Source organism: Mustela erminea, chromosome 5 (assembly GCF_009829155.1).
Source record: "Mustela erminea isolate mMusErm1 chromosome 5, mMusErm1.Pri, whole genome shotgun sequence".
NCBI lineage: Eukaryota > Metazoa > Chordata > Mammalia > Carnivora > Mustelidae > Mustela > Mustela erminea.
The window spans coordinates 63,216,514-63,241,198 of record NC_045618.1 but is presented as its reverse complement, the minus strand read 5'-3'; the positions used below and the strand labels follow the sequence as shown (position 1 = coordinate 63,241,198).

The 24,685-nt window shown below is 38.2% G+C and overlaps 1 protein-coding gene, 1 non-coding gene and 1 pseudogene across 4 annotated transcripts in view; 1 reads left to right on the top strand and 2 right to left on the bottom strand.

The window, feature by feature from the left end:
- The window catches only part of SNAP23 (synaptosome associated protein 23), a 42,899-nt gene that overhangs the window by 2,233 nt on the left and 15,981 nt on the right, over positions 1–24,685 (bottom strand). For all 3 annotated transcript variants that reach the window (XM_032343438.1, XM_032343439.1, XM_032343437.1), the window contains exons 2-7: positions 16,009–16,112; positions 15,417–15,458; positions 14,953–15,001; positions 14,091–14,208; positions 2,468–2,626; positions 694–838 (exon numbers count right to left, since the gene is read on the bottom strand). In XM_032343438.1, coding sequence (XP_032199329.1) covers positions 694–838; positions 2,468–2,626; positions 14,091–14,208; positions 14,953–15,001; positions 15,417–15,458; positions 16,009–16,065 — 570 coding nt within the window. In that variant the 5' untranslated portion in view covers positions 16,066–16,112. The remainder of the gene's footprint in view (positions 1–693; positions 839–2,467; positions 2,627–14,090; positions 14,209–14,952; positions 15,002–15,416; positions 15,459–16,008; positions 16,113–24,685) is intronic.
- LOC116592252 lies at positions 4,542–4,688 on the top strand (annotated as a pseudogene).
- Positions 5,439–5,574, bottom strand: LOC116592073. Its single transcript, XR_004286288.1, has one exon. It is a non-coding gene; the product is annotated as a U4 spliceosomal RNA (small nuclear RNA).

Here is a 24,685-nt window from a genome sequence, read left to right as displayed (position 1 = left end):
GATACAGGGCTTGATCCCAGGACCCTGAGATCATGACCTGAGCCGAAGGCAGAGGCCTTAACCCACTGAGCCACCCAGGTGCCCCAAAACTTACCCCATTCTTTAAGGGACCCTGAGATTTTTAATGAAATAACAATAACAAGAATGGCTTTTAGACATGGCACATCCAAACATTGAACTCAACTGCATTTTCAGTATCTTTTATATCACGTGAAGTTAAAAAAAAAAAAAAAAAGCAATTCCATCTTTTCTTTACTTACAGGACCCCGTTTTGTGTGTCCACTCCACAAGAACCATTCTGCAGAACTGATTTTCACTTACTGACTCATGAGATGAAGATTTAGGAACTTACTAATTTTTTAGTATCAAAGTAAAACTCCAAAAGCTAACACGTTCATTCAGGGGGAAAAAATATAGCCCTTCCAAAGGTTAGAGTAGACTCTAAGGTTCATGTGTGAAATTTTAAATAAAACCACTCATTTTAAGGTCTTGGTTTCAAAATGAACCAACTCCCATGAACAAGAGATAGTAGGACCTGGCTATAATTTTTCAGTACGTTCTAACTGCCACCTCATATCCTGTGAGGACAAGATCTTCTCTTATTGTTCCCCCCAAAGTATCAAGCACAGATGTCCAGTACTAAAACACTCTGAGTGTCTCAAATTCCTGAAGGAATTTTGAAGGACCATTTACCTTTTCTGTGATCCGGTCTATTTGTCGGTTTTGAGCCTCAATCTCATTGCCCATGTCCAGGGCCATGTTCTTTAGGTTTCCTAGGATACTGCCCACTTGAGTCAGGTTCTCTTCCATCTCATCTTCTCTGGCATCATTAGTTATACTATCCCAAAAAGACAGTTAATTCAGCTTTTTGGTGAATTATAAAATGGACTAAATCTGGGTTTAGTCTTCATAAAAATAAGTAACCAAAATGACTTCAGCAAGTGTTAGACCCCTGGGAATGTAGGTTACCATTCTCAGAACACATTCTATAGTAAAAACTGAAAGACTGACCAAAGAGAGCACAAATATCTTAAGGCCATGGAGGAGAAGAAACAATTCTAGAACAATGGTTCTCAAAGAGTGATCACAGCATCACCTGGGAACTTATTAAATATGAAAACATGCTAATTCTCACACTCTACTACAGATCCACTGAATCAAACTGGAAGTGAATCACAGCATTCTAGGTTTTAATAAACCCCCAGGTAACTCATGCAGATTAAGTCTAAAGAAACACTGCTGTAAAACAGGTTGCAAAACTCTGGCCCAAAGGTCAAAACTGGCTTGCCATCTTATGAAGTATTTCTTAGAAAATATATTATAAACCCCAAGGAGTGACTGTGGAAGCAACTGAAGCAGCAGCACTCCTGTTCTCAGGCTACTGAATGCAATGGCTCTGGAGAAGCAGGATCCCATGATCTTCTGGGGCAAGGTTAAGAGACTATATTGTAAACCCTAAGGAGTGAGCACAGAAGCAGCTGAAATATCAGCAGCATTCCTGTTCTTGGAATTGTTGAATGCAATGGCCTGGCAGGAGCAGCATCCCATGATCCCTAAGGGCAGGGTATAAGTTGGGAGCTATGAAATAATGTAACCCTCAGTGTCTCCTTTCTGCACCTGGCGACTGCTAGCCCAAACATCCTGGGTGCCTACAAATACGGGAAAATGCCAGCCTGCTTCAAGATATTTGCCATCACTTTATATTCCTTTCCCACACTTGGAGGCATGTGTCCTTGCTCTTCTGATTAAAAAAATAAAAACTATGTGCAGGATTCAGAGGCTACTGCTCTCCCTTGCAGAGGCAGCCCCACACGGCCACTCAGATTGGTGTCTGAGAACTTTACTTCAGTGCACAACGACACCACCTGATAGTGTAAATAAAGTTTTGTTCAAATATAGCCACGCTCACTTGCTTACATATTGTTTATGGCTGCTTTCACCCTACAATAACAGAACTGAGTGGCTGCAAAGTCTGAAATATTTACTATCTGATCCTTTACAGTTATCTTTATAGGGATCTGGTCAACCTCTAACTCTTGATGATATATTCTTTCTTTTTTAAGCAGGCTCCACGCCCCAGCATGGAGCCCATCATGGGGCTTGAACTCATGACCCTGAGATCAAAACCTAAGCTGAGATCAAGAGTCGGTTGCCTAACTGACTGAGCCACCCACGCGCCCCTGCATGATACATTTTAAAACGCATTCTCCCATTTACAGAAGTAAAATATGCTTACTTGGGTAATTTTCAAAATACTGAAAAACATAAAGAAAAGTCAATCTATCAATGAAAGTCAATAACCAGTCAACATTTTGTCAGAAGGCAGATTTTAAAGTGCATTTTTCAAATGGAATAAGCACTATTTCTAATTGATGAGTTAGGGTTCATGTATAACAACACCCATTCCCCTGAGTGAGCCATTCATTTAGGAAAGGGGTTAAAAAAAAATTAGAAGGAGCTGGCATACCGTTTAATGTATCCACCGCTAGCTGCTCCAGTGGTTGTTTGTTGAGGCTGACCATTTGTCACTCGGCCTGGCTGCTTAGATACTACATTGCTAGGAGAGTTGTCTCCACCATCTCCCCATGTTGCCTTGTAGGCCTTACCAGACTCAAAGTTCTTTGTCCTGTGTAAGAGTCAGGATTGTAGAGAGATACGGAAAAGCAGGAGAGGAAGAATTCTAATTATTAGTGTTTTTTACTTTCAGGATGACCCTCGCATCCTTAACATGAAAGCTACCTACAGCTAGATCTAAGTTAGCTATGCTATGCTCCATTATAATATGGTATATGAAAAAGATGAATTGTGAAGGCCACTGGCATTAAACATTTTTTTAAAGGTTCAAATATTTACATAAAATGTTCACTAAAAAGTTAGCAAGTAGCAAAATATTTGGCTTTTCAGGCTTCCCTGGCCTGTAACAGTCTTCAGAAAAGAAAACAATGGATATTAGGGAAAAAAAATTCCGTAGGAAAGATGTTCTGGAATGCCTTATGAGGTTCCTTGGAGGGATCTCCCACGTTGATGAGGGATGGAAGAGAAAAGAAAGGTGGCTGAGTGGGCAATACTCAGACCCCAGCTGCCCACTTATTTGAACCAGAGTAGATCCAGCTGTTTTTTAAAGCTAGAACTTTGCATTAAATTAAAAACAAAAACAAAAACCAAACATCATGAAAGAAAGGCATGAATTATTTCCAAATTGAATAGCCAATGATAACAATCTTGACCACACTGGTGCCAGTTGCAAATCCTTTGACATAGGGCTTTTTCTTTTTTTTTTTTTCTTTAAAGATTTTATTTATTTATTTGATAGACAGAGATCACAAGTAGGCAGAGAGGCAGGCAGAGAGAGAGAGGGAAGCAGGCTCCCTGCCGAGCAGAGAGCCCGATGCGGGACTTGATCCCAGGACCCTGAGATCATGACCTGAGCTGAAGGCAGTGGCTTAACCCACTAAGCCACCCAGGCGGACTTAGGGCTTTTTCATTTAAGATTTTACTCCCCGCCCCCCCCCACCAAAAAAAATCCTAAATCCAAGTCTCTTAAAAATAAAAGTATATAATATACTTTAGATGTAACTGATACAGTCAAAGCCAGCACTTTATCTAGGGATTTACTACTCGAACTGGTAATAATGACAAGGAAAAGAGCCTTGTAAAGTGACTTTTAATGTTACAAAAAATAACAAAAGTTTTTTTTTACTGGGGCGCCTGGGTGGCTCAGTGGGTTAAGCCTCTGCTTTCGGCTCAGGTTATGGTCTCAGGGTCTTGGGATTGAGCCCCACGCATCGGGCTCTCTGCTCAGTGGGGAGCCTGCTTCCTTTCCTCTCTCTCTCTGCCTGCCTCTCTGCCTACTTATGATCTCTGTCACATAAATAAATAAATAAATCTTTAAAAATAAATAAAATCTTTAAAAAAAAAGTTTTTTTACTGATTATTTGGCTAGGTACATTTTTCATTCTTAATTTTAATTTTTACTTTTCTATAAACAAAAAGTAGTATAAAGCTGTAATATTGGTCTCTGATTTATCCCACATAATGTTAACAAGGAAGTTACAAAACTGCAAAAACAGAAATCTTTATGAAAATTGTAGCTCCTTCCTTAACCAACTGAGCCACCCAGGCGTCCCTTGTAGCTCCTTCCTTAATAGACATAATAGACATTCCAAGTTTTGGCAAACCTAGAATCGGATCTAAACCTTAAGTCATTAATGCTATAGAAAGGGTACTATCACCTATTTTATAAGAGGTACTAAAAAGGTAAATATATCTATGAACACTGAAGAACTAATTGAAGTGCCTTTCTTGGTTCCACTTTAAGTTCTCACAATTTCCTACTTGTGCTACTATGTTTAATTAATTTATCAATTTATTAACCAGCCATGTTAAATCTGTCCTGGAACAAGGTGGGATATACCTTTTCTAAATGATTATTTAGAAATAATTATCTGTTAGTTTGGTGAAACCCATTTACATATATTCTTTGTTAATAAGGTAAGTTTTCAGACAAAATGCTAAAGCAGAGGAATACCTAGTAAACAAACAGCACGGAAGTTTATCAGAAAGTTTTTTTTTTTTTTAAAGATTTTATTCATTTGTTCAAAGGACAGTGCAATAGAAACTCAGTATCTGGCATCGTTGGTTTTCTTGGCTTCGTGCATGTTAAACCTGGTATTTTTACTGAAACAGTTCTTAACGGTTTTTTATACTGCTCAGCTTGAGATAATTTTCAAGAGGAAGTAATGCTTCTCCTTTTCTAGGGTGTTTGAAATTGAGAACCAGACAGATCCACACTCAGACCCTAAACAGGGCCCTGAAGTAAAGACATTGGATCCCAAAGATTATAGGTGGGGAGTTCTTAAATTATGTCCGTATTCAAATGGAGATGCAAGAAACCCAGCTGAAAGAACTCTGGAGTGACAGTGACAACTGTGGATTGATCAAGTTCTTTTTAAAAGGGCTGTTTTGAAGATTATGATTCTAACTTTGGAGGAACTATGGTGATGAGCAGTGACTGGCAGTGGAAGTAATCACATATAAAAACTCCTTAAATAAAAATTTATTGGCTTTAAATAAAAAAAAAAAAAAGATTTTATTTATTTATTTATTTGACAGAGATCACAAGTAGGCAGAGAGGCAGACAGAGAGAGAGGAGGAAGCAGGCTCCCTGCTGAGCAGAGAGCCCCATGCGGGGCTTGATCCCAGGACCCTGAGATCATGACCTGAGCCGAAGGCAGCGGCTTAACCCACTGAGCCACCCAGGCGCCCCTATCAGAAAGTTAATAACCAGATGTATCAATAAAAAGTAACAGAAGATAAGTGCAGCTTTTATCGGGATGTCAGACTGTAGAAGTGAAAGAGTGAGGGCTGGAATTCATCATGTTTCTGAGAGTCACAGTACATAAAAAGAGTAGACTGGGACAGGGCCTGCCAGCTCCTGGTCTATCAAGAAATACATACATGCTCCAACTTCCTTCTGGATCTTAAAGAATTTGAAATTCCTTTAAGTTTTTCAATTAGTAATAATCGCGCCTCAGATAAACCTCATTGGCTAGGATACTGCCACTGCGCAAAGCTTGAAATTCCTTTAAGTTTTTGAGAATTCTTCTTTCCATAATTAGATACAAGGGGCTCAGGATGCAAATGAATTGTTTCAACATGATATTATGAAGAATTCCAATGAAAGCATCTTTTGTGTTCTAAACAAAGAATCTGAATGGTTATCATTCCTTCTCGCTTTAAGAGAACTGGACCCTAAAAGATGTTCCAATATTAAGCGGAAAAGGTATAAAAAGGTGGCTCTGAATTTTTCTTTTAATAGCTTTGCACTGGGTTGTCATTTTTTAAAAAAGATTTAATTTAATTAATTAATTTATTTGAGAGACAGCGAGCTTGAGAGGGGAAAAGTCAGAGGAAGCAGCAGACTCCCCACTGAGCAGGAAGCCCTACTTGGTACTCGATCCCAGGACTCCAGAATCATGACCTGAGCCGAAGGCAGTTGTCTAACCAACTGAGCCACCCAGGTGCCCCTGGGTTCAGTCTGCCCTTTTTTTTTTTTTTTTTTTTCCAGTCCGCTTTTCAAATGAGTTTCAAATGAGTTGGGGAAAAACTCTTTTCTCATGCAGTTATGACATGTTCTGCATGTTTGTGAAGAGGTGATTTTTCAATGGTGCTCATTTTCTATCTTCATCCACATGGCTGCTCCATGTCTCTTTTAGCATGTGCACTCTAGATAATGCCTTCCACTTTACCCTGCCACTTGCCATCACCTTGGAGTTTGTCCCACCAAGGTGAAATACCCTTGAAAGTTATCTGTTCTTAAGGAATTGTCAAGCAGCTACTCATCTAATAGCAATGATGATCATGGTTTCAATCTTGTTTGTCTTCCTTCAAAGGGTCTTAAATGCATTATTATTTTTATTTTTTTAATATTTTACTTATTCGTCAGAGAGAAAGGGAGAGGCGCCTGGGTTAAGCATCTGCCTTTGGCAGGTCATGATCTCAGGGTCCTGGGATAGAGCCCTGAATCAGGCTCTCTGCTCAGCAGGGAGACTGCTTCCCCCTCTCTCTCTGTCTGCCTCTCTGCCTACCTGTGATCTCTCTGTCAAATAAATAAATAAAATCATAAAACAGAGAGAAAGGGAGAGCGAGAGAGCACAAGCAGGGGGAGCGGCAGGCAGAAGGAGAAGAAGGCTCTCCACTGAGCAAGGATCCCAATGCAGAACTCCATCCCAGGACCTTGAGATCAAGACATGAGTTGAAGGCAGATGCTTAACCGACTGAGCCACCCAGGCATCCCCAAAGGATCCTGAACGCTTGAAAGGTAGTATTTCCCAAACCTGAATGAGCACAGGGCAATATGGAGGCCTTTGAACACACAGGTCTGTAAGTTACACGCTAAAAGTTTTGTTCTTGTACATATGGGGTAGAGCCCAAGAATCTTTTATTGTTATTATTGTTTTATTTAAATTCAAAAGCTCATTTAGCTTCCCAGACAGGGAAAAGAAACACTGTCTAAGGGACTTCCACTCTCTTGTAGAAAGAGTATTTTAGTTACTCCAGCAGTCTACCTTAGTATTTCTATATATTGAGACACTGAGAAATTAATCTGGACAAAGCAAAAGTAAACACCAAGATTTTTTTCTTTTTTTAAAAGGCCACAAGATTTGTAATATACTGACATGAATTCCAATCCTAGACCTGTCATTCTACTGCTGTAGAACCTTAAGCAAACTTCCATTATTTGGGGCGCCTGGGTGGCTCAGCGGGTTAAAGTCTCTGCCTTTGGCTCAGGTCATGATCTTGGGGTTCTTGGATTAACCCCGCTTCAGGCTCTCTGCTCAGTAGGAAGCCTGCTTCCTCCTGCCTGCCTCTCTGCCTACTTGTGATCTCTGTCAAATAAATAAATAAAATCTTAAAAAAAAAAAGCTAGTCAGGTTTCGGAAATATTACCTTTAAAGCATTTAAGACCCTTTGGGGATGCCTGGGTAGCTCAGTCAGTTAAGCATCTGCCTTTGGCTCAGATCGAAGGATCCATATACATCCTTATATGTAAAACTACAATAAAACAACGATGCTGTACCAATATGAATACTTCATAGGACCATGAAAAGATTCTGTTGATAATGGATATAAATTGCTTTGAAAAGTATTAGTCAAATATTTCTATTATTTGGCTTGGATCTCAACATGATCCTTACTTAATAGTTCATGACTTTAAGTGCACAGATTACTAAGTGGTATGTTTACTATTCTGGCCTATAAATACTCCCTAGCTTTGAGATCTATAGGAGCTGAATACAGTCAGAATATGGCTACAAAAAAATACAACTAGGCCCAAGTCGTTTTGGCCTACAGTAAGAAATGATTCTGATCTGCGACTGAATTATTTTGCTTAATAAAATTTACAGCCCTCCTGAGAAGAAAATTAGACTTTATGATAAAATGTTTAAGCAAATTTGTGATAGAACTATTAAGAATGCCATCTGGAAAGTTCGATTTACCCTGTCAGTTCTGAGGAATCTAATAACCATTACCATTTTTTCCCATATAAATATCTCATTCAAAAATGGCAAGTTTGAGGGTATCTGGATGGCTCTGTCAGTTAAGTGTCTGCCTTCAGCTCAGGTCATGATCCCAGGGTCCGGGGTCTGGGATGGAGCCCCACATCGGACTCCCCGTTGAGCCCTCTGCCCCTCCCCATGCTTGTGCACTCTTTCTCTCAGATAAATAAAATCTTTAAAAAAACAAAGAAACAAAAAAACAAGATGGCAAATTTGAAATAGCCCTTAATCAATTCAAGAAGCTGTTGTAAAAGCAGAAAGCAAGTATTAAGATATGATCACAGGGCATCTGGGTGGCTCAGTTGGTTAAGTATCCGACTCTTATCTCAGCTCAGGTCTGTATCTCTGGGTCTTGAGTTCTAGCTCTGTGTTGAGCTCCATGCCCAGCTTACTTAAAAAATAAATAAACAGGGGCGCCTGGGTGGCTCAGTGGGTTAAAGCCTCTGCCTTCAGCTCAGGTCATGATCCCAGAGTCCTCGGATCGAGCCCCGAATTGGGCTTTCTGCTCAGCAGGAAGCCTGCTTCCTCCCCTCTCTCTGCCTGCTGCTCTGCCTACTTGTGGTCTCTGCCTGTCAAATAAATAAATAAAATCTTAAAAAAATAAATTTTAAAAAGTTAAAAAAGATATGATCACAGTAATATTAACAATTTATTTAGTTTTGGTTATCAACATTAAATTAACTGAATAAAGAGAGCAAAAAGAAAGCCCAATATTAGCTATAATTCTTTCATATCAGGAAGAAAAGGGACTAAATAAATACCAAATGTAATGAGCGTGTGTGTGTGTGTGTGTATGTGTGTGTGTGTGTGTGTTGGGTGATCAGGCTACAGGAAGGAAAAAAAAGGAGGGCAAGAAACAAAGGGTAAAGATCAAATGCTCTAATTTTCTAACATTTAACCATAGTCTTCACAGCTCCTAATAAGATCCAAAATTAAGGATTCGAACATTATACTTAACAATAGGTAGACTAGGTTTAACTTTCATTTAAAAAAAAATAAGGGGGCGCCTGGGTGGCTCAGTGAGTTAAGCCACTGCCTTTGGCTCGGGTCATGATCTCAGGGTCCTGGGATCGAGTCCCACATCGAGCTCTCTGCTCAGCGGGGAGCCTGCTTCCTCCTCTCTCTCTCTGTCTACTTGTGGTCTCTCTCTGTCAAATAAATAAATAAAATCTTTAAAAATAAATAAATAAAAATTAAAAAAAATAAGATTAGTTAGCTCTGTATTAATTCAGCAAGAAACCAGAGCAAGCTAACAAGGGACATTATAGGAATTACAGAGCAGATTAAGAGGGAAAATCTTTATTTAAAAGAAAGAAAATACCAGACAAACTGACATTTTAAGTTTATATCCCACCATGTTCCAAATGATATTCAAGATGACTAGATTGGCAATTAATTCCAATTTGGTAAGTGGACTAAGTTATGGAGAATCCAAATCATTTAGAAGCAACTCTTAAATAGGAAAAATCTTGATTCTGGAACCAGAAAGGCACAGGGAAGTAAAAGAAGATAGGATTCTGAAATCAAAGTCCTATGGACATTGGTGGATTCTGCCTGAATTCCCTTACCTTTGATCAAAACTAGGATTAAGCAATTCACTACAAACATCACCTTAATTAAAACTTTGTTAGAAACTTCAGGGATGTTTTTATTTTTATAATCTTAAATGTTATTTAGCAAAAACTTAATTATCAGAACCATTAATCAAAGGGGGGCATTAGAAATTAAGAACATTTTGTCAAGTTCATCTTTTGGCATACAACACCCAGAACAAATTCACTTTACACACCACAGCACAATTTTAAAGACAGTCTCCACCATTCACAAAATCCATGCACATGCACAGAAAAACCATTTGAAGCATCACCTTTAGAAAGCAGATTAACAGCCCAAACTGCGCCACAAGACTGCATCTTACTGCATCTTAAAGTTCCCTTTGACCAGTTACTGAGCTCGGCTCCTGATGTTAAGTCTTCATTTTTAGTAAGCAGATTAGAAAGGAAGAGATTAATCAAGTGAGAGAATGAAACGCAGAAAAAGAGTGAATGCCAGTCAAACAGAACAGAAGCAAGTTTAGAATTGTAAAACATAATGCATTTAAATTCCTGCCTGGTTTCATAGAAACAACGAACATCTGAGAATCTAGATAAAAAGAAAAACAGGAAAATAATTTAAACCAGAGCACACTTAATTTTTCTTAAGAATGTCTGGATGATGATATTCTTTCCTAAAATTATGAGAATCATTATGAAGAGAAGGTGAAAACTAATGGAGAGGTTCTAAGACTTCTTCATTCTTTCTTGGTGATTACAGATCTCTCCTTATTATTTCTGTTATATATTCATGTGCATTTAACTTAAAAAAAAAATCTTTTCACATGTCTAACTCTCCCATCAGCCAACAAGTTTCTTAAGGACATTCAATCAACAAGTATTTATTGAACACCTACTATATATCAGGTACCATGTCAAGCTTCCCCAAAATAAAGAGTAATGACAAATGAAACAGTGCCAGAGCTATACTTTACTCATCTTTGTATCTGTAGTGAGGAGGATGGAAGGAGAAAATTCAAATGTTGACTAAAATATAATTCAACATTTATTTTAATAATCAGACCTGAATTTTTACATATCAATAAGACTTGAATAGTAGAAAATCTGTAGTACCAATTGTGAATTTCTCTAATAAGTGGTCCAGAAATACCAATTTGTCTTCAAACTATGTGTTTGACATTGTAAGTACACAGTGAAGAGAGGCATCTTCAGACAGAAGAATACCTTGCCTGAGAATAGTTAAACCGGGACACCAGCAAGTTTACTATCCTGAGACTTCCCATTTAAAGTGTGCTTCCTTTTAAATTCTTGTTAATTGGTTTAACAATTAGAATGACAACTTATCAAAGTTACCATCAAAGATGATGACACCAACTCACAATTGTAAAGTTTAATCCTGGTAGTCTGTTTAAATTCTGGTAGTCCTTTAAAAAGAATTAGCTAAAGTTAAAATTCTCTTTCAAAGCTATGTCCATGTCTGTTTCACTTGCTGAGCTGGCTTCAATGAAAACTACCAAATAGAAAAACATCTCAAAGAACCAATCTACTCAAGACATTTTCTATATAGCAATACATCTAACAGCAACAGCAAAAAGGTCCATTCTTTTCCTGCCAAAGTCAAGCAATGTAGCTATATAGTTAAAAGCTGAGACTCTGCCTGGTTTTGGATCTCAACTCTTCCATTTCTGGTGTAACCTCTTTGTGCCTCTGTTTCTGCATATGTAAAATGGTGATAAGAACAGTCTATTTCATATTAAGGTTATTGTTAGGATTAAACTGAAAGCGCTCAAAATAATAAAAGCCTAAATTAACATACAGGCCCACAAATCTCATCCAAACCCTTGGATGTGAGACATTTGAACAGTACCACATAATCAATAAATATATGAGTATTTCTGTAGTGAAACAAATTAGCATTTACACTAAGTGGGATAAAGATTAAAAATAGCTTCAACTCATGTTGTTTTATGGCCTAATTAATGAGTTGAGGCACATTATAGGGAAAAAAAACCTAAGCCTAACTCCTTGGTTTTCAGAGATTTTCAGATTTCTAAGTGGCAGATAAGAGATTGTGGACCTGGGATTTTATTACTACCAGAATCAATACTAGTCTTATATGATCTACCTTTAAGAAGCTCATGTTATGACTATTTATACAATAAGGCTAACTAAAGCCCGGATTAGCAGATAAAATTAGAAAGATAAGACACTGGCAGGAATAATAGTAGACAGAGCTAAGGACGAGGATATCATAGAGGCCAAAAAGTCAATATTATAAAGAAGAGAGAGACACAAGGAAGGCAATTAAAATCTGACATCTTTAAGCTGGAATATCACTCTCTTCTCTTCAGGGAACAACTATTCTCTTATAGGAGCCCCTTCATTCCATCTGCTAAGAAGTGCATTCTCTGGACCTACTGAGAAAGGGTTCTGTGCTCAGGTGAGAGCCTGCAAACTGCCTCAGGACCATATTCCACCTTCTTTCTCACCAGTGTCTCAGAAAATCCTGCCTATGCTTGGCTAGGATATTCAAAGTGAAACAGTAATACTAATAGTTAATACTTCTGTAGTTCTATTTCCCACTTTCTAAGACCATCTTAGGATTCACTGCTTTTCCTGTTTTTCAACCCCTGACTCAGAGGTGATTTTGCTCTATGTTCTCAGGAGGATGATTTCTGCCTTTCTCTTCTCCTAATATGTAATCTCAGGGAAATTCATTTGATTTTTCTCCTCTGCACTTTTGAAAGGGTACACAGAACACACGAGAAAAGCACAAGTTTGCAAAATATAGGTAAGAGTTTAGGTAAAAAAAGAAAAAAACTTGTGCATTTCTAACTGGTTTGCTTAAGGTAATCTGCTACGCCCTGATGGACAGGTTCATTTTTAAATTTAAAGTCATTATTTAAACATGCATTTTTAGAGAGTCAACCAAGGTCTAAACAGGCCAGCAGATCTGTCTTAGAATAGAAGGCCAATGGACAACAGTAGGAAGAATACTGTCAAATTTTAATTTTTTATGCTCAAAACAAACACTAAAGTTGACCAATAAGCAACTTAATTCTATTTTCTCTTGAAGAGATGGCAGAGAATGCTGTCACATGAAAACACCTATCTAAAAGTATGACAATATAACAAAAGTTCCTCCTTTCCCAACTCCTTGAGAAGTAAAAATGCTGAGAGTATGTAAACCTTTGTATCCCACTTGTGGTTTACCATACCAGCTGAGACAACTAGACCAAGTACTAATGTTTATGAAGCTCTTCTCAAATGAATGCTCTCAGCAGTAAGGATGGTCATTCAATTTCCAGACGTTGTCATTTCAACTAAGGGGAAAGTTCAAAATTGTTGTTTTGTTAATAACAGACAGAAGGGAAGATAATGGTTAACTGCCTCAGCCCAAACTTCCTCCTGGTCGAGTATTTGTCAACTATATGGAGTTTGGTTTACTAAAGAGTAAGTAGGGAATTTCAATATTCAAAATGGAGTCACCAAAAAGAATGAATTTCTTTCTGTCAATCATAATCTTAAACACTTATACACAAAAAATTTGAAGACTTTTCATCTCCTACTTTACTAGAAACTTCAAATTTTTAGAGGCCTCTTTGATTTTCCCTTCTTGTGTTTGACATACAATCAGTAGCTTTAAAATAAATATATTCCCTTGACTTATACTTTTTTCTCTAATCTCACTAATAAGGCCTCACCTCACAGGCCCAGATTACAAAAGGTTCCTAACTAGGGCAGTTATATACGCCACTCCAATCTATCTACCCCTTAGTCCACCTACGTACGTCTTAATTTTCACTTCTCATCTATATGAATCATGCAGCTCAGTTAAGTCAGACTCCTCTGTAATTTCTGTTTATATTAGGAAATGCCTTCCCTAGTTCTTCCACGTTCCTTAGAACGTGGATCTGATTAGATCCTTCTAATCACTGAGTCCAATGCCAGTCCTCACTCTCTTGTAGTATTTTTCCAAACCAAATTTTATTAGTTCTGTGTCCTCAGTTGACACATGATTTTGCACTAGATGTATATATTTTCTACTTTTTTGCTATTCTCCTTCATATATCCCATCACATGGTAGGTCTTCTGAAGATAGGATCCAAGTCCTTTACTCCCTTGGCCATTCCTCATGTGCCTACCACAGAGTACGTATTTTGTTAATATTCTGTGTTTGAAAGGAAAAGACACTAATTCCATCCTCCTCTGTATTAGCCAGATGTTTATTTCCTATATTATGTTTCATGTACTATTAAAAAACAAAATTGGGACTTGATTCAAGGACTGACTAAATTCAAGCCACGGTTTTCAGTGAATGTGCCCATTTACATGAAAAGTTTGTTCTGCCTGAAGGAAAAATGGCTCAAATTTATCTAACAAAGTTCCTTATTTAGGCCCAGGCACACTTCTGACCTTCCTGGAGGGTGGCATGTTCTCACTTTCATTTTAAAAAGGTCTTGATTTCTCAACTCACCTATTACATGGGCAGACGCAAAGGCCACAGCACTTGTTGAGTTCCGTTAAAGTCTTCTCAGCCTCTCTCATGTCTTTATTTATTTGGTCCATGCCTTCCTCTATGCGGTTTAGTTGTTCTAAGAATAAGTGGTAGAAGTGACATTTTGTGTTATATTCACAGTTACAATGAGAAGACACTATTAATATGGAACAGCAAACTTCAACTTTGAATCCACCAGTAATCCATCCCAGTGACTTTATCAGTGCCAGAAGGTACTACACACTATGCAACATGAGAACAATCTTTCACAAACTGATCCTGAGGCATATGGCTTCTTATTGTGGGAAGATATGCTCTAAAGAAATTTGTATAATAGGAGCATGTGAAGGCTTATATTTCAAGATCACCCTTGCAACTGATTTAGGTGTACTCTGACCAGACTGGATCCCCAGCATTTCTCTCTCTCAGTAAGTTCAAAACCTGAAGGCTATCATAAGTCTAATCAAATCTAGGCCAGATTGCTCAGGGCCAACTCAAACGGAATGATTCCAAACTTACCTGAATCTAAACCTGTTTAAGTACTTAACTTGACTTCTGAAAATGATGCTAGAATATCACAGTATCTAATGTACGAATGACAAATACACACAGTTAGTCCGGCCACCTGACAAATACTTGGTATATAATTGGGTATTGTTGCTCCCACCTCAAACAGGCAACAAACAGGATACAATTCAAATCAGAAAAAGGAAGTAAATGAATCACTCTTATCTTACATAGGGAAGGCACTCCCAAGGCTTAATTTTAGACATGGCTGATTTGGAAGGGCTTTCTGGTGTCATAAGTAAAATCAAGAGTTTCTGCCATGACTGCAACTCACCCCCTTGTTCATCCAGCATAGTGATAGTCTTAATTCCTGCATCCTGAGACTAAAAGAAGAGAAAAAAGCTAGAGCAATACAACACAACATAAAAGCAACAGAAACAAAACCTATAAGGCCTAATAGCAAGACAGAATCATTTAGAAACCCAAGTTCTCAGAGAATCAGAGCTAGAGAAAAAGCTAATACCCCACAGCAACAAACTTTAACATATTAACCCCCCCCCAATATAATTAAGTCAAAATTCATGGTGACTTGATCTTCTCTGTCATAGTCTATAGTGTCAATGGGAAAAACAAAAATGGCCCATCACTTCATTGTTTGACAAGTTCAGCAATTGCTGGTTTCAAATAATAAAAGCTTACTGATACCATATACTTCTGACTCCTAACAAAAATTCCAGCTTGTGCTATCAAGATCCCACTTATACAATTTTTCTGCTTAATGATTAAACAATGACTTACCTCAAGGGCTAAACCCAGGATTCTCCTTGTACTTTCCAGAGACTAGGGAAAAACACAGGCTTTTAGTATTCTAAAATATGTAGCAAAAATAAATAAATAAATAAAAATAAAAATCTGATCACATAGTCATGATGCTGCTCCATTTTTAAATACTGCCCGTTCAGCCATATCTCCCCCCTTTAAAACAAAATAAAACAAATAAGAAAGTTGATCACTGTAATTTTACTTATTTTCTTCCTACCAGTTGCTCCTTAAGAAAAAATTTGGAAGGTAAAGTTAGCAGCATTCATAAAAGTTTAATGTAAGCAGAAATCTAGGTATATTACACAGATGTTTCCAATTCCTCAAATTGAGAGTATCTTTGTTGTAAGTAACTGTTAAACAATGACAAAAAAGGAAAATCATGCAAGCTGCTTTCGCTTGTTTAATTTTTGGTAAGCTGAAAAACTAAGGGGCCAGCAATGACACTCTGAAGAAAATGGATTCTTGGACATAAAGGGACAGGGAGGAGGCCAACATGGATATTTCTAAGAAGGTCCTCTCAACCTTCCACTGAGAAAAGTGAATTACTTATTCCAAGTATAACATTTACCTCATCAGTAACCTGGTGGGCTCTCAGCTGAATTTCTTCTGATGACAGATTATCCATGATGAATTAAAACTTTTGATAAGCACGGAAAGTGAAATGTGGATATTCTGTAAGAATAAAGATACAAAAAGGGTTTGTTTAAACAAAGAGTGTGGATTTATGGAATTCAGGATACTTATCTGGGAAACAGAATAAAGAAGCCTATCTATATCTTTAGCTAGCTATCACAGGTGAAGAAATTAAGGCCAGGAAAGGATAAATGGATGGTTAAAATGCTAGTTAGTACCAGAAGTAAACCTGAAACTCAACTCAGGTTTCAGGACCTCTAGTGAAGTGCTGTTTCATTTTTTTTTTTTTTTTAAAGATTTTATTTATTTATTTGACAGAGAGAGATCACAAGTAGGCAGAGAGGCAGGCAGAGAGAGAGGAGGAAGCAGGCTCCCTGCTGAGCAGAGAGCCCGATGCGGGACTCAATCCCAGGACCCTGAGATCATGACCTGAGCCGAAGGCAGCGGCTTAACCCACTGAGCCACCCAGGCGCCCCATCATTTTGTTTCTTCTGTTTCTTTCTTTTCTCTCTCTCTCTCTCTTTTTTTTTTTGTGAAGTCCTGTTTCAAAGAGAGGTCTCTCTACTTTGAGGAGCACAAACTAGAAGACAAGCTTTAAGAGATTATTAAATTTTTTTAAAAACTTTTTATTTTTAAATTTTTTAAAAGATTTTATTTATTTGACAGAAATCACAAGTAAGCAGAGTGGCAGGCAGAGAGAGAGAGAGAGAGAGAGAGAAGCAGGCTCCCCGCTGAGCAGAGAGCCCGATGCGGGGCTCGATCCCAGGACCCTGGGATCATGACCAGAGCCGAAGGCAGAGGCTTTTACCCACTGAGCCACCCAGGCGCCCCTTAAAAAACTTTTTAAAGATTTTACTTATTTATTTGATAGAGAGATCACAAGTAGGTAGAGCGGCAGGCAGAGAGAGAGGGGAAGCAGGCTCCCCGCTGAGCAGAGAGCCCTATGAAGGGCTCGATCCCAGGACTCTGAGATCATGACCTGAGCCAAAGGCAGAGGCTTAACCCACTGAGCCACCCAGGCACTCCCTTAAGAGATTAATAAAGTGAATTCTTGGTTGTACAATGCTATTCATACATTATCGTTTTTTGTGATACATTTCTATTCTTTCGTCACATTGCTTCCTGAAGTCCCATCACCTAAATTATTTTTTAATAAAAATAATTTGCCTTTATGTATTTATACATTATTTGAACACACAAAAGCAGTAAGGTGAAGACGTCTAAGTTACGTAGTATTCCATTAATAAAGTAACAAAAGTCAAAGTGGTGTGCCTGAAGAATACCGGAAACATTCCAGACATGTGCTAGCTGGAGAAAATGAAGTATTTTCATTCTAAACAAGAAAAGAGTAATGTTGACAATGAACTCAGAAAAAAACATGAATTTTTTAAAAAAGATTTTATTTATTTGACAGAGATCACAAGTAGCCAGAGAGGCAGGCAGAGAGAGAGGAGGAAGCAGAACCCCAGGAACCTGGGATCACGACCTGAGCCGAAGGCTGAGACCTTAACCCACTGCGCCACCCAGGCATCCCCAAAATCATGAAATATTTCATAGAGGATTTTCTCTTTCCAATTATAATACTGTTTGCTGTTTTAGTGAAGTCCCTAAGAAACTAAGTAATTATACTCTTATACATAGTAACTCCTAACTCAGAGAAGATTCACAGACATTCAAACTAAAACACAACACATTTAGAAGGTGTTATTCAGTACTACTGTTGTGTACTCCTCTTTGAAAAAGACACAGGGAGTAGTAAGTACTGTGTAATACTCTAGGTTGCTTTCTTTCATTACATTTGCTAGCTCTGTATTACTTTTTTTTTTCTTGTATTACATTTTAAAAACTAATTTTACCGAAGTTCTTTGTCAATGACACAGATAAAGTCTGGTTTACATTCTAAACTTGCCTTCAGGGAAGGTCTGGCAATGACAGTCATGAGTTTGAGGGGGAGGGGTAGTGTTACTGGCATCTAGTAGATAGGGGCCAGAGATGCTGCTAAATATACTATAATTCTCCTTGGGACAGCCCTTCACTACAAATGCTTACCTGGCCCCAAACGTCAAAGTGCTGAGGTTGAGAAACCCTGCCATGTAGTAAATTCACTGACCAGCAAGAACCTAGTTAACCAGTAATATACTAGACTAAATCCTTGGAATGCAGAGATTTTGTTTTATCTTTTTATCTCTAACATCTAATAGGATCTGACAGTTGGTACTGCAGCAAATATATGCTGAATGAACAAATAGCAGAAAAAGAAGATGTACTCTCAAAATACTTAAGTGGATCCTGGAAACAAAGCTATAGGTACTGTTAGCAGAAAGCCTGCAAATATCCACTAGAAACACAAACCAAAAATTGCCATTACATATGTATAATCTGGAATGGCCTGCTATTCACCCACAAATCTTTTTAGTCGCATCCATAGTTAACCATCACTTTTAGTAGAATCATCACTGATAACAACATTAGATTCTCAGTACAAAAAGGCATTGCAGGAATGCCTGGGTGGCTCAATCGGTTAAGCTGCTGCCTTCGGCTAATGTCTCTGGGTCCTGGGATTGAGTCCCACATCAGGCTCCTGGCTCGGCAGGGAGCCTGCTTCTCTCTGACAAATAACTAAATAAATAAAATCTTAAAAAAAAAAAAAAGGCAAAAAGGCATTGCATTTGGAGGTCTATTTATTAACCCTACAGTCACAGCTAACTGTTTTAGGTTTAATTAAGATTTTGAACATTGACTAAAGTTATTAATGCTCATGTAGAAAATTATTAATTAACATTATTAATAATAAAAGCATTATTACGAAAATTGCAAATTTAATTTCATATCTTGCTTGCCAGTGTAGAGCTCTAATTCTAGCAGAAGGTTCATATACTAAGATATAAAATAAAGATATAAAGGTCCTTCTTGAATTAAGAACTGATCATTCATTAGACAGAAGCATTAATAGAACCACATGCTTGATTACTTTGCTAATAATTTGAGGCATAAGATTTATCACAGATCTGTTCATGCTAGTTTCTCTTGTTAATCTTTCATAGTTACAGAGTACAGATTTCTGTAAACATTTTCTTTCTGTAATACCCCATGTAATTTTATGCTTCTCCATTACTTTCAGAGCCCTAATAACACACTAATCAAAGCCTGCCCTTCCCAGCATGCTCCAGTTGTCTATACCTCTTCAATGCCCAACAGAGGAGAAAGTGGTGAGAAAAGTAATACAGGCTAATCAAGCAATGCCTGGAAGTGACACCCTTAGTCAGGTTTTCCAATATGGTATCCTGTGGATAGGAAGACATTTGGGGCATAAGGATGCTCAGATCTCTCAAATTGTATAATTTTATAATTCTACTCCTGGACCTGATTCCTGCCAAGTACAGGTCAGTATATCTTCCCATTCTAGTGAAAATGAGCAAAAACTCCTTATAGGTTCAAAGAGAGGCTTGAATATAAAACTGACCTCTGTCAAATGAGCAGATACCAAGAGTCCTACCTTCTAATGATAAAGAGAGAGGAAGAAAGAAAGAGAGAGAAAGAGAGCAAGAAAGAGAAAGAAAGATACATACATACAGCTGGGAGATAGATATTAAGAATCAATTCTGGCATGGCTATGGGTTCATTTTTAAGGACACACCCACTGGTGAACTCAAAGTGCTGCCTAGTACTTCCTTTTTTTTCTCCTCAGCAGATGGCACATAAGACAAGAAACAGACTTATGTAAACTTCTCACATGTCTGACAGGCTGACATTGGGACACAGCTGCCTAAGACCTCTACTCTGGATTCTTGAGGGTGTTGAACACATGGTTACAGTAAATGGGAGTAAGAGACAAAGCAGAATCGTAAGGGGGAAGGACAAAGCAACAATATTCCCCAGGCTCTTCTTAGCCTTTACTAAATTGCTCAGAAGAGTCAGGCAGGGTGCAACCTAGAATTAGCTGTATAGCTTTACTGATATTTATGATTATCTTCAGAAGTTTTTCTTATGAAGTCAGGAAAAGGCTATCCAGGATATTGTAGTAAAGACAATTAGAGGTGGGAGAGGGGAAGGAAAACAAAATGTCGTTTGACACAAATATCCCATTAAACTTACTGTTCTTAGATATAACCTAATAATTAAATATCTGTGTCAGTTTTTCAATGCTCCCAGAACCTAATATACTATGTTAATTTGAGAATAGTATATGCTCCCTTTGAGAGGAAACTGCAAGATTTTCCCCAATGCTTTTATAACATATCTTTCTTACTATGGTTCATTTGGGCTTTCTAGAAGACTCCCCGTTTAACTTAATTTCTTTTTATAAACTCTGGGGGGGTGGGGAAGAAGAAATAGTCAATGAGTACCTACTATGTGTCATATACCTAAGTACCTATATACATCATTATCTTTATCTTTTTATTTTTTATTTAAAAAACTTTTTTAAAGATTTTATTTATTTATCTGACAGACAGAAATCACAAGTAGGCAGAGAGGCAGGCAGAGAGAGAGAGAGGGAAGCAGGCTCCCTGCTGAGCAGAGAGCTGGAGGCGGGTCTCGATCCCAGGACCCTGGGACCATGACCTGAGCCAAAGGCAGAGGCTTTAACCTACTGAGCCACCCAGGCACCCCCATCATTATCTTTATTATACCAGTTTACAGATGGGGAAACTAAGGCTCAAGTAAGTAATTTGCCCAAGGTGACTGAATCAGTAAAGGGCAGATTCATTACTCAAGTTTGGATATTCTGAAACCAAAGATAGCTCATGGTTTAGGAACTAGTCTCAACTGTTGGATGCATGGGGTGCCTGGGTGGCTCAGTGGGTTAAGCCTCTGTCTTCAGCTCAGGTCATGATCTCAGGGTCCTGGCTTCGAGCCCCGCATTGGACTCTCTGCTTAGCAGGGAGCCTGCCCCTCCCCCTTTGCCTGCCTCTCTGCCTGCTAGTGATCTCTGTCAAATAAATAAATAAAATCTTAAAAAAAAAAAAAAAAGTAAGCATGGTGGGCCCATAACTGTTGGGTGCATCTTCCCTTAACAAACAGCATGAGATGTGCTGAATATCAGAAAACATACTAACTACCCTACCTGACAGTTCATTTCAAAATTTAAGATGCCTTCTTTTTTTTTTTTTTTTAAGATTTATTTATTTATTTTGGAGGGTAGGGGCAAAGGGAGAGGGAGAGAGAATCTCAAGTAGACTCTCTGCTGAGTGTGGATCCCAATGTGGGACTCAATCTCACAACCCTGAGATCATGACCAGAACTGAAACCAAGAGTCAGACACTTAAGTGACTGAGCCACCCAGGCACCCCTAAGATGTCTTCTATAATAAAACCATAAGAACTCTTCAAAAGAGTCACAGTTAGTTAAATTAAAGGAAGAACTGGAGCACCTGGCTGGCTTAGTTAGTAGAGCAATGGACTCTAGATCTCAGGGTTGTGAGTTCAAGTCCCACACTGGGTGTAGTGATTACTTAAATCAACAAAGAAATTGCTTTCCTTGGCAACTAAGCAAAAAAAAAAAAGTATCTTGTAGAACCTGAAATTATTTAAATTTAGAAAATGAAACTAATACTACTGGGAAGAAGGAATACAAAGAAAAAAGTCTTAGAACTAAGTCAACAGGAGATCCATGTCTTCACTGATAAAAATGGGGATATGTTAGGAAGTAATAAAAGAAACAGCACTTTAAATCACCCTCAATTCCAGTGTCCTGCCTAGACCAATATAGGAATGATTTTATAAAACATTTTATACTGGAGGGGCGCCTGGGTGGCTCAGTGGGTTAAGCCGCTGCCTTCGGCTCGGGTCATGATCTCAGGGTCCTGGGATCGAGTGCCGCATCGGGCTCTCTGCTCAGCAGGGAGCCTGCTTCCTCCTCTCTCTCTCTCTGCCTGCCTCTCTGCCTACTTGTGATCTCTCTCTGTCAAAAAAAAAAAAAAATTTATACTGGAAAGCAAAGATTTTGCATTAAAATATTCTAAGTTCATGACTTACTCCTTTTCTTAAAATTAATCCTAATGTAAGTTGCTCTACAACTTACACCATGTAGTTTACTGTAGGATAAACATTTGTGATTCTCTTTGGTATATTTTGGTTAGACTTTCATGGTAATCAATGTATTGACAGCAAGTGCAAATTTCTGTTCACAGCAGGCTAGCATAGTGGTGAGTAGCAGGAACTCCAGCATTCAAATTCTGACCCATTCTGTATCAGCTGTATGACCTCAGGCAAGTTAGCTAAACCCACTAAGATTTAGTTTCTACATTTGTAAAATAGAGATAATAGGCCCTTTTTGTGAGGATTAAAAAAAGATGATCCATACAAAGCGTTTATTATTAGTGCCTGATACATGGCTAATACTCGAGTCAGCCATTACTTTATTATTAGGGAAGCAGAAAAAAACAGGCAAAAGAAAAGCAAAACAACAATGTTAAGTGTAAGTGACATTAACGTAAATGCTACTAAATATTAATTCCTCTATCTGTAAGGCTAAATTTTAATATTAAAGTTGATAATACTGTATGAGCTATACACCTGAACTATTTTCATGCCAGCCATGAGTCTGTACACGTCAAGACAGATACTAAACAGTTTTCAATTAAACCAAGTTTCCGGTTGATTGGTACTTATCTAGACAAATATATATATAGCTTTGCATGTCTAAAAAGTTAAAGACTGCCTAAAATGTTGTTTGTTTTTTTTCCTGGCTAAGGCTTAGCAAACACAAAACCACACAAAATGATGACGGTCAGTATATGAAGTAAACAAAGTAAGACTTAAAAATAATCAAATACTTGCTATAAAAAATATAGGTAGAAAAAAGTCTAGGAGGGAATCATTAAAATATAACCAATAGCTATGGTAGTAGAATTAAGAGTGATTTTTCTTCTTTTCCCAGTTTATGAAATAGTTTGCAATGTAGTTATACTACTTTTAAAATTCATACATTGGGACGCCTGGGTGGCTCAGTTGGTTGGACGACTGCCTTTGGCTCAGGTCACGATCCTGGAGTCCCAGGATCGAGTCCCGCATCGGGCTCCGAGCTCCATGGGGAGTCTGCTTCTCCCTCTGACCTTCTCCTCACTCATGCTCTCTCTCACTGTCTCTCTCTCTCAAATAAATAAATAAAATCTTTAAAAAAAAAAATAAAAAAAAATAAAATTCATACATTTATTTTCATCATAAAATATAACAGCTTAAGGGCACCCAGGTGGCTCAGTTGGTCACATGTCTGCCTTCAGCTCAGGTCATGATCCCAGATCCTGGAATCTGAGCTCTGGGTATGGCTCCTTGTTCAGTGGGGAGTCTGCTTCTCTCTCTCTCCCTGCCCAGCCCCCACCTCTGCTCATGCTCCCTCTAGCTCCCTTGCTCTCACTTCCTCTCAAATAAATAAATAAAATCTTTAAAAATATATGATAGTGAGTGCCTGGGTAGCTCAGTGGGTTGGGCCTCTGCTTTCGGCTTGGGTCATGGTCTTGGGGTCCTGGGATCGAGGTCTGCATCAGACTCTCTGCTTGGCAGGGAGCCTGCTTCCCCCTCTCTCTCTGCCTGCCTCTCTGCCTACTTGTGTCCTCTCTCTGCCTGTCAAATAAATAAATAAAATCTTTTAAATATATATAAATTAAATATAAATAATAAAACAAATATATATTAATATATAATAATATATAAATAAATATATTTATAAATAAATATATATTATATATAAATTAATTAATTAAATATAAATAACATGATAGCTTATGACAAAAAGAAAGCAGATTTATAAGACTGGAGAAAACAAAGACAAGGAATTAATTTTCGACCCCATTTCATAAGCACAATTATGAATTCTTAGCCTCTCTTGAGAGAAATCTTCTGTTGGCATATATTCAAAGTAAATGTAAGTTTGCAGAAACACATTTATTCATTAACAGATGATCACCATTCCAAAGCACAAAGGTATGGAAATAATACAGAACAATTTGTCCTACATGTTCTGCTAACAGATGGCTAGAGCAAAGGCCCTTGCTGGGAACCATATTTCATTCACATCAGGTGACAGAAATGGGTTCTAATGAGTTCTGAATAAGTCTTTAGTACTTCCACGGCAAAATACTAAGAGGTAGATAAAAGAGGGCCCCACACAGAAGCAGAGAACTTAGCTGGAATAAAGACTTTACAACTTCATCCTGGAATATAAGCAATCTCCTGTCACGGCCCCTCACCTTCAGTGTATTCTCTTTCTCAAGCCTCCTACCAATCATCGCCCTCCTCAGGGATTCAAAGAAGACACATGAAATTAGAAGCTATTTAAAAGGTAACCTGGGGCGCCTGGGTGGCTCAGTGGGTTAAGCCGCTGCCTTCGGCTCGGGTCATGATCTCAGGGTCCTGGGATCAAGGCCCGCATCGGGCTCTCTGCTCAGCAGGGAGCCTGCTTCCCTCTCTCTCTCTCTGCCTGCCTCTCCATCTACTTGTGATTTCTCTCTGTCAAATAAATAAATAAAATCTTAAAAAAAAAAATAAAAAAAATAAAAGGTAACCTGTAGGACGTGCTTTAAAATAATTCAAAGGTGGGTAAATGGGTGGGAGTACAGAGGAAACAAGATTGGCCACGACTGATGAAGCTGGTGAATAATACAGGAAAGTGTC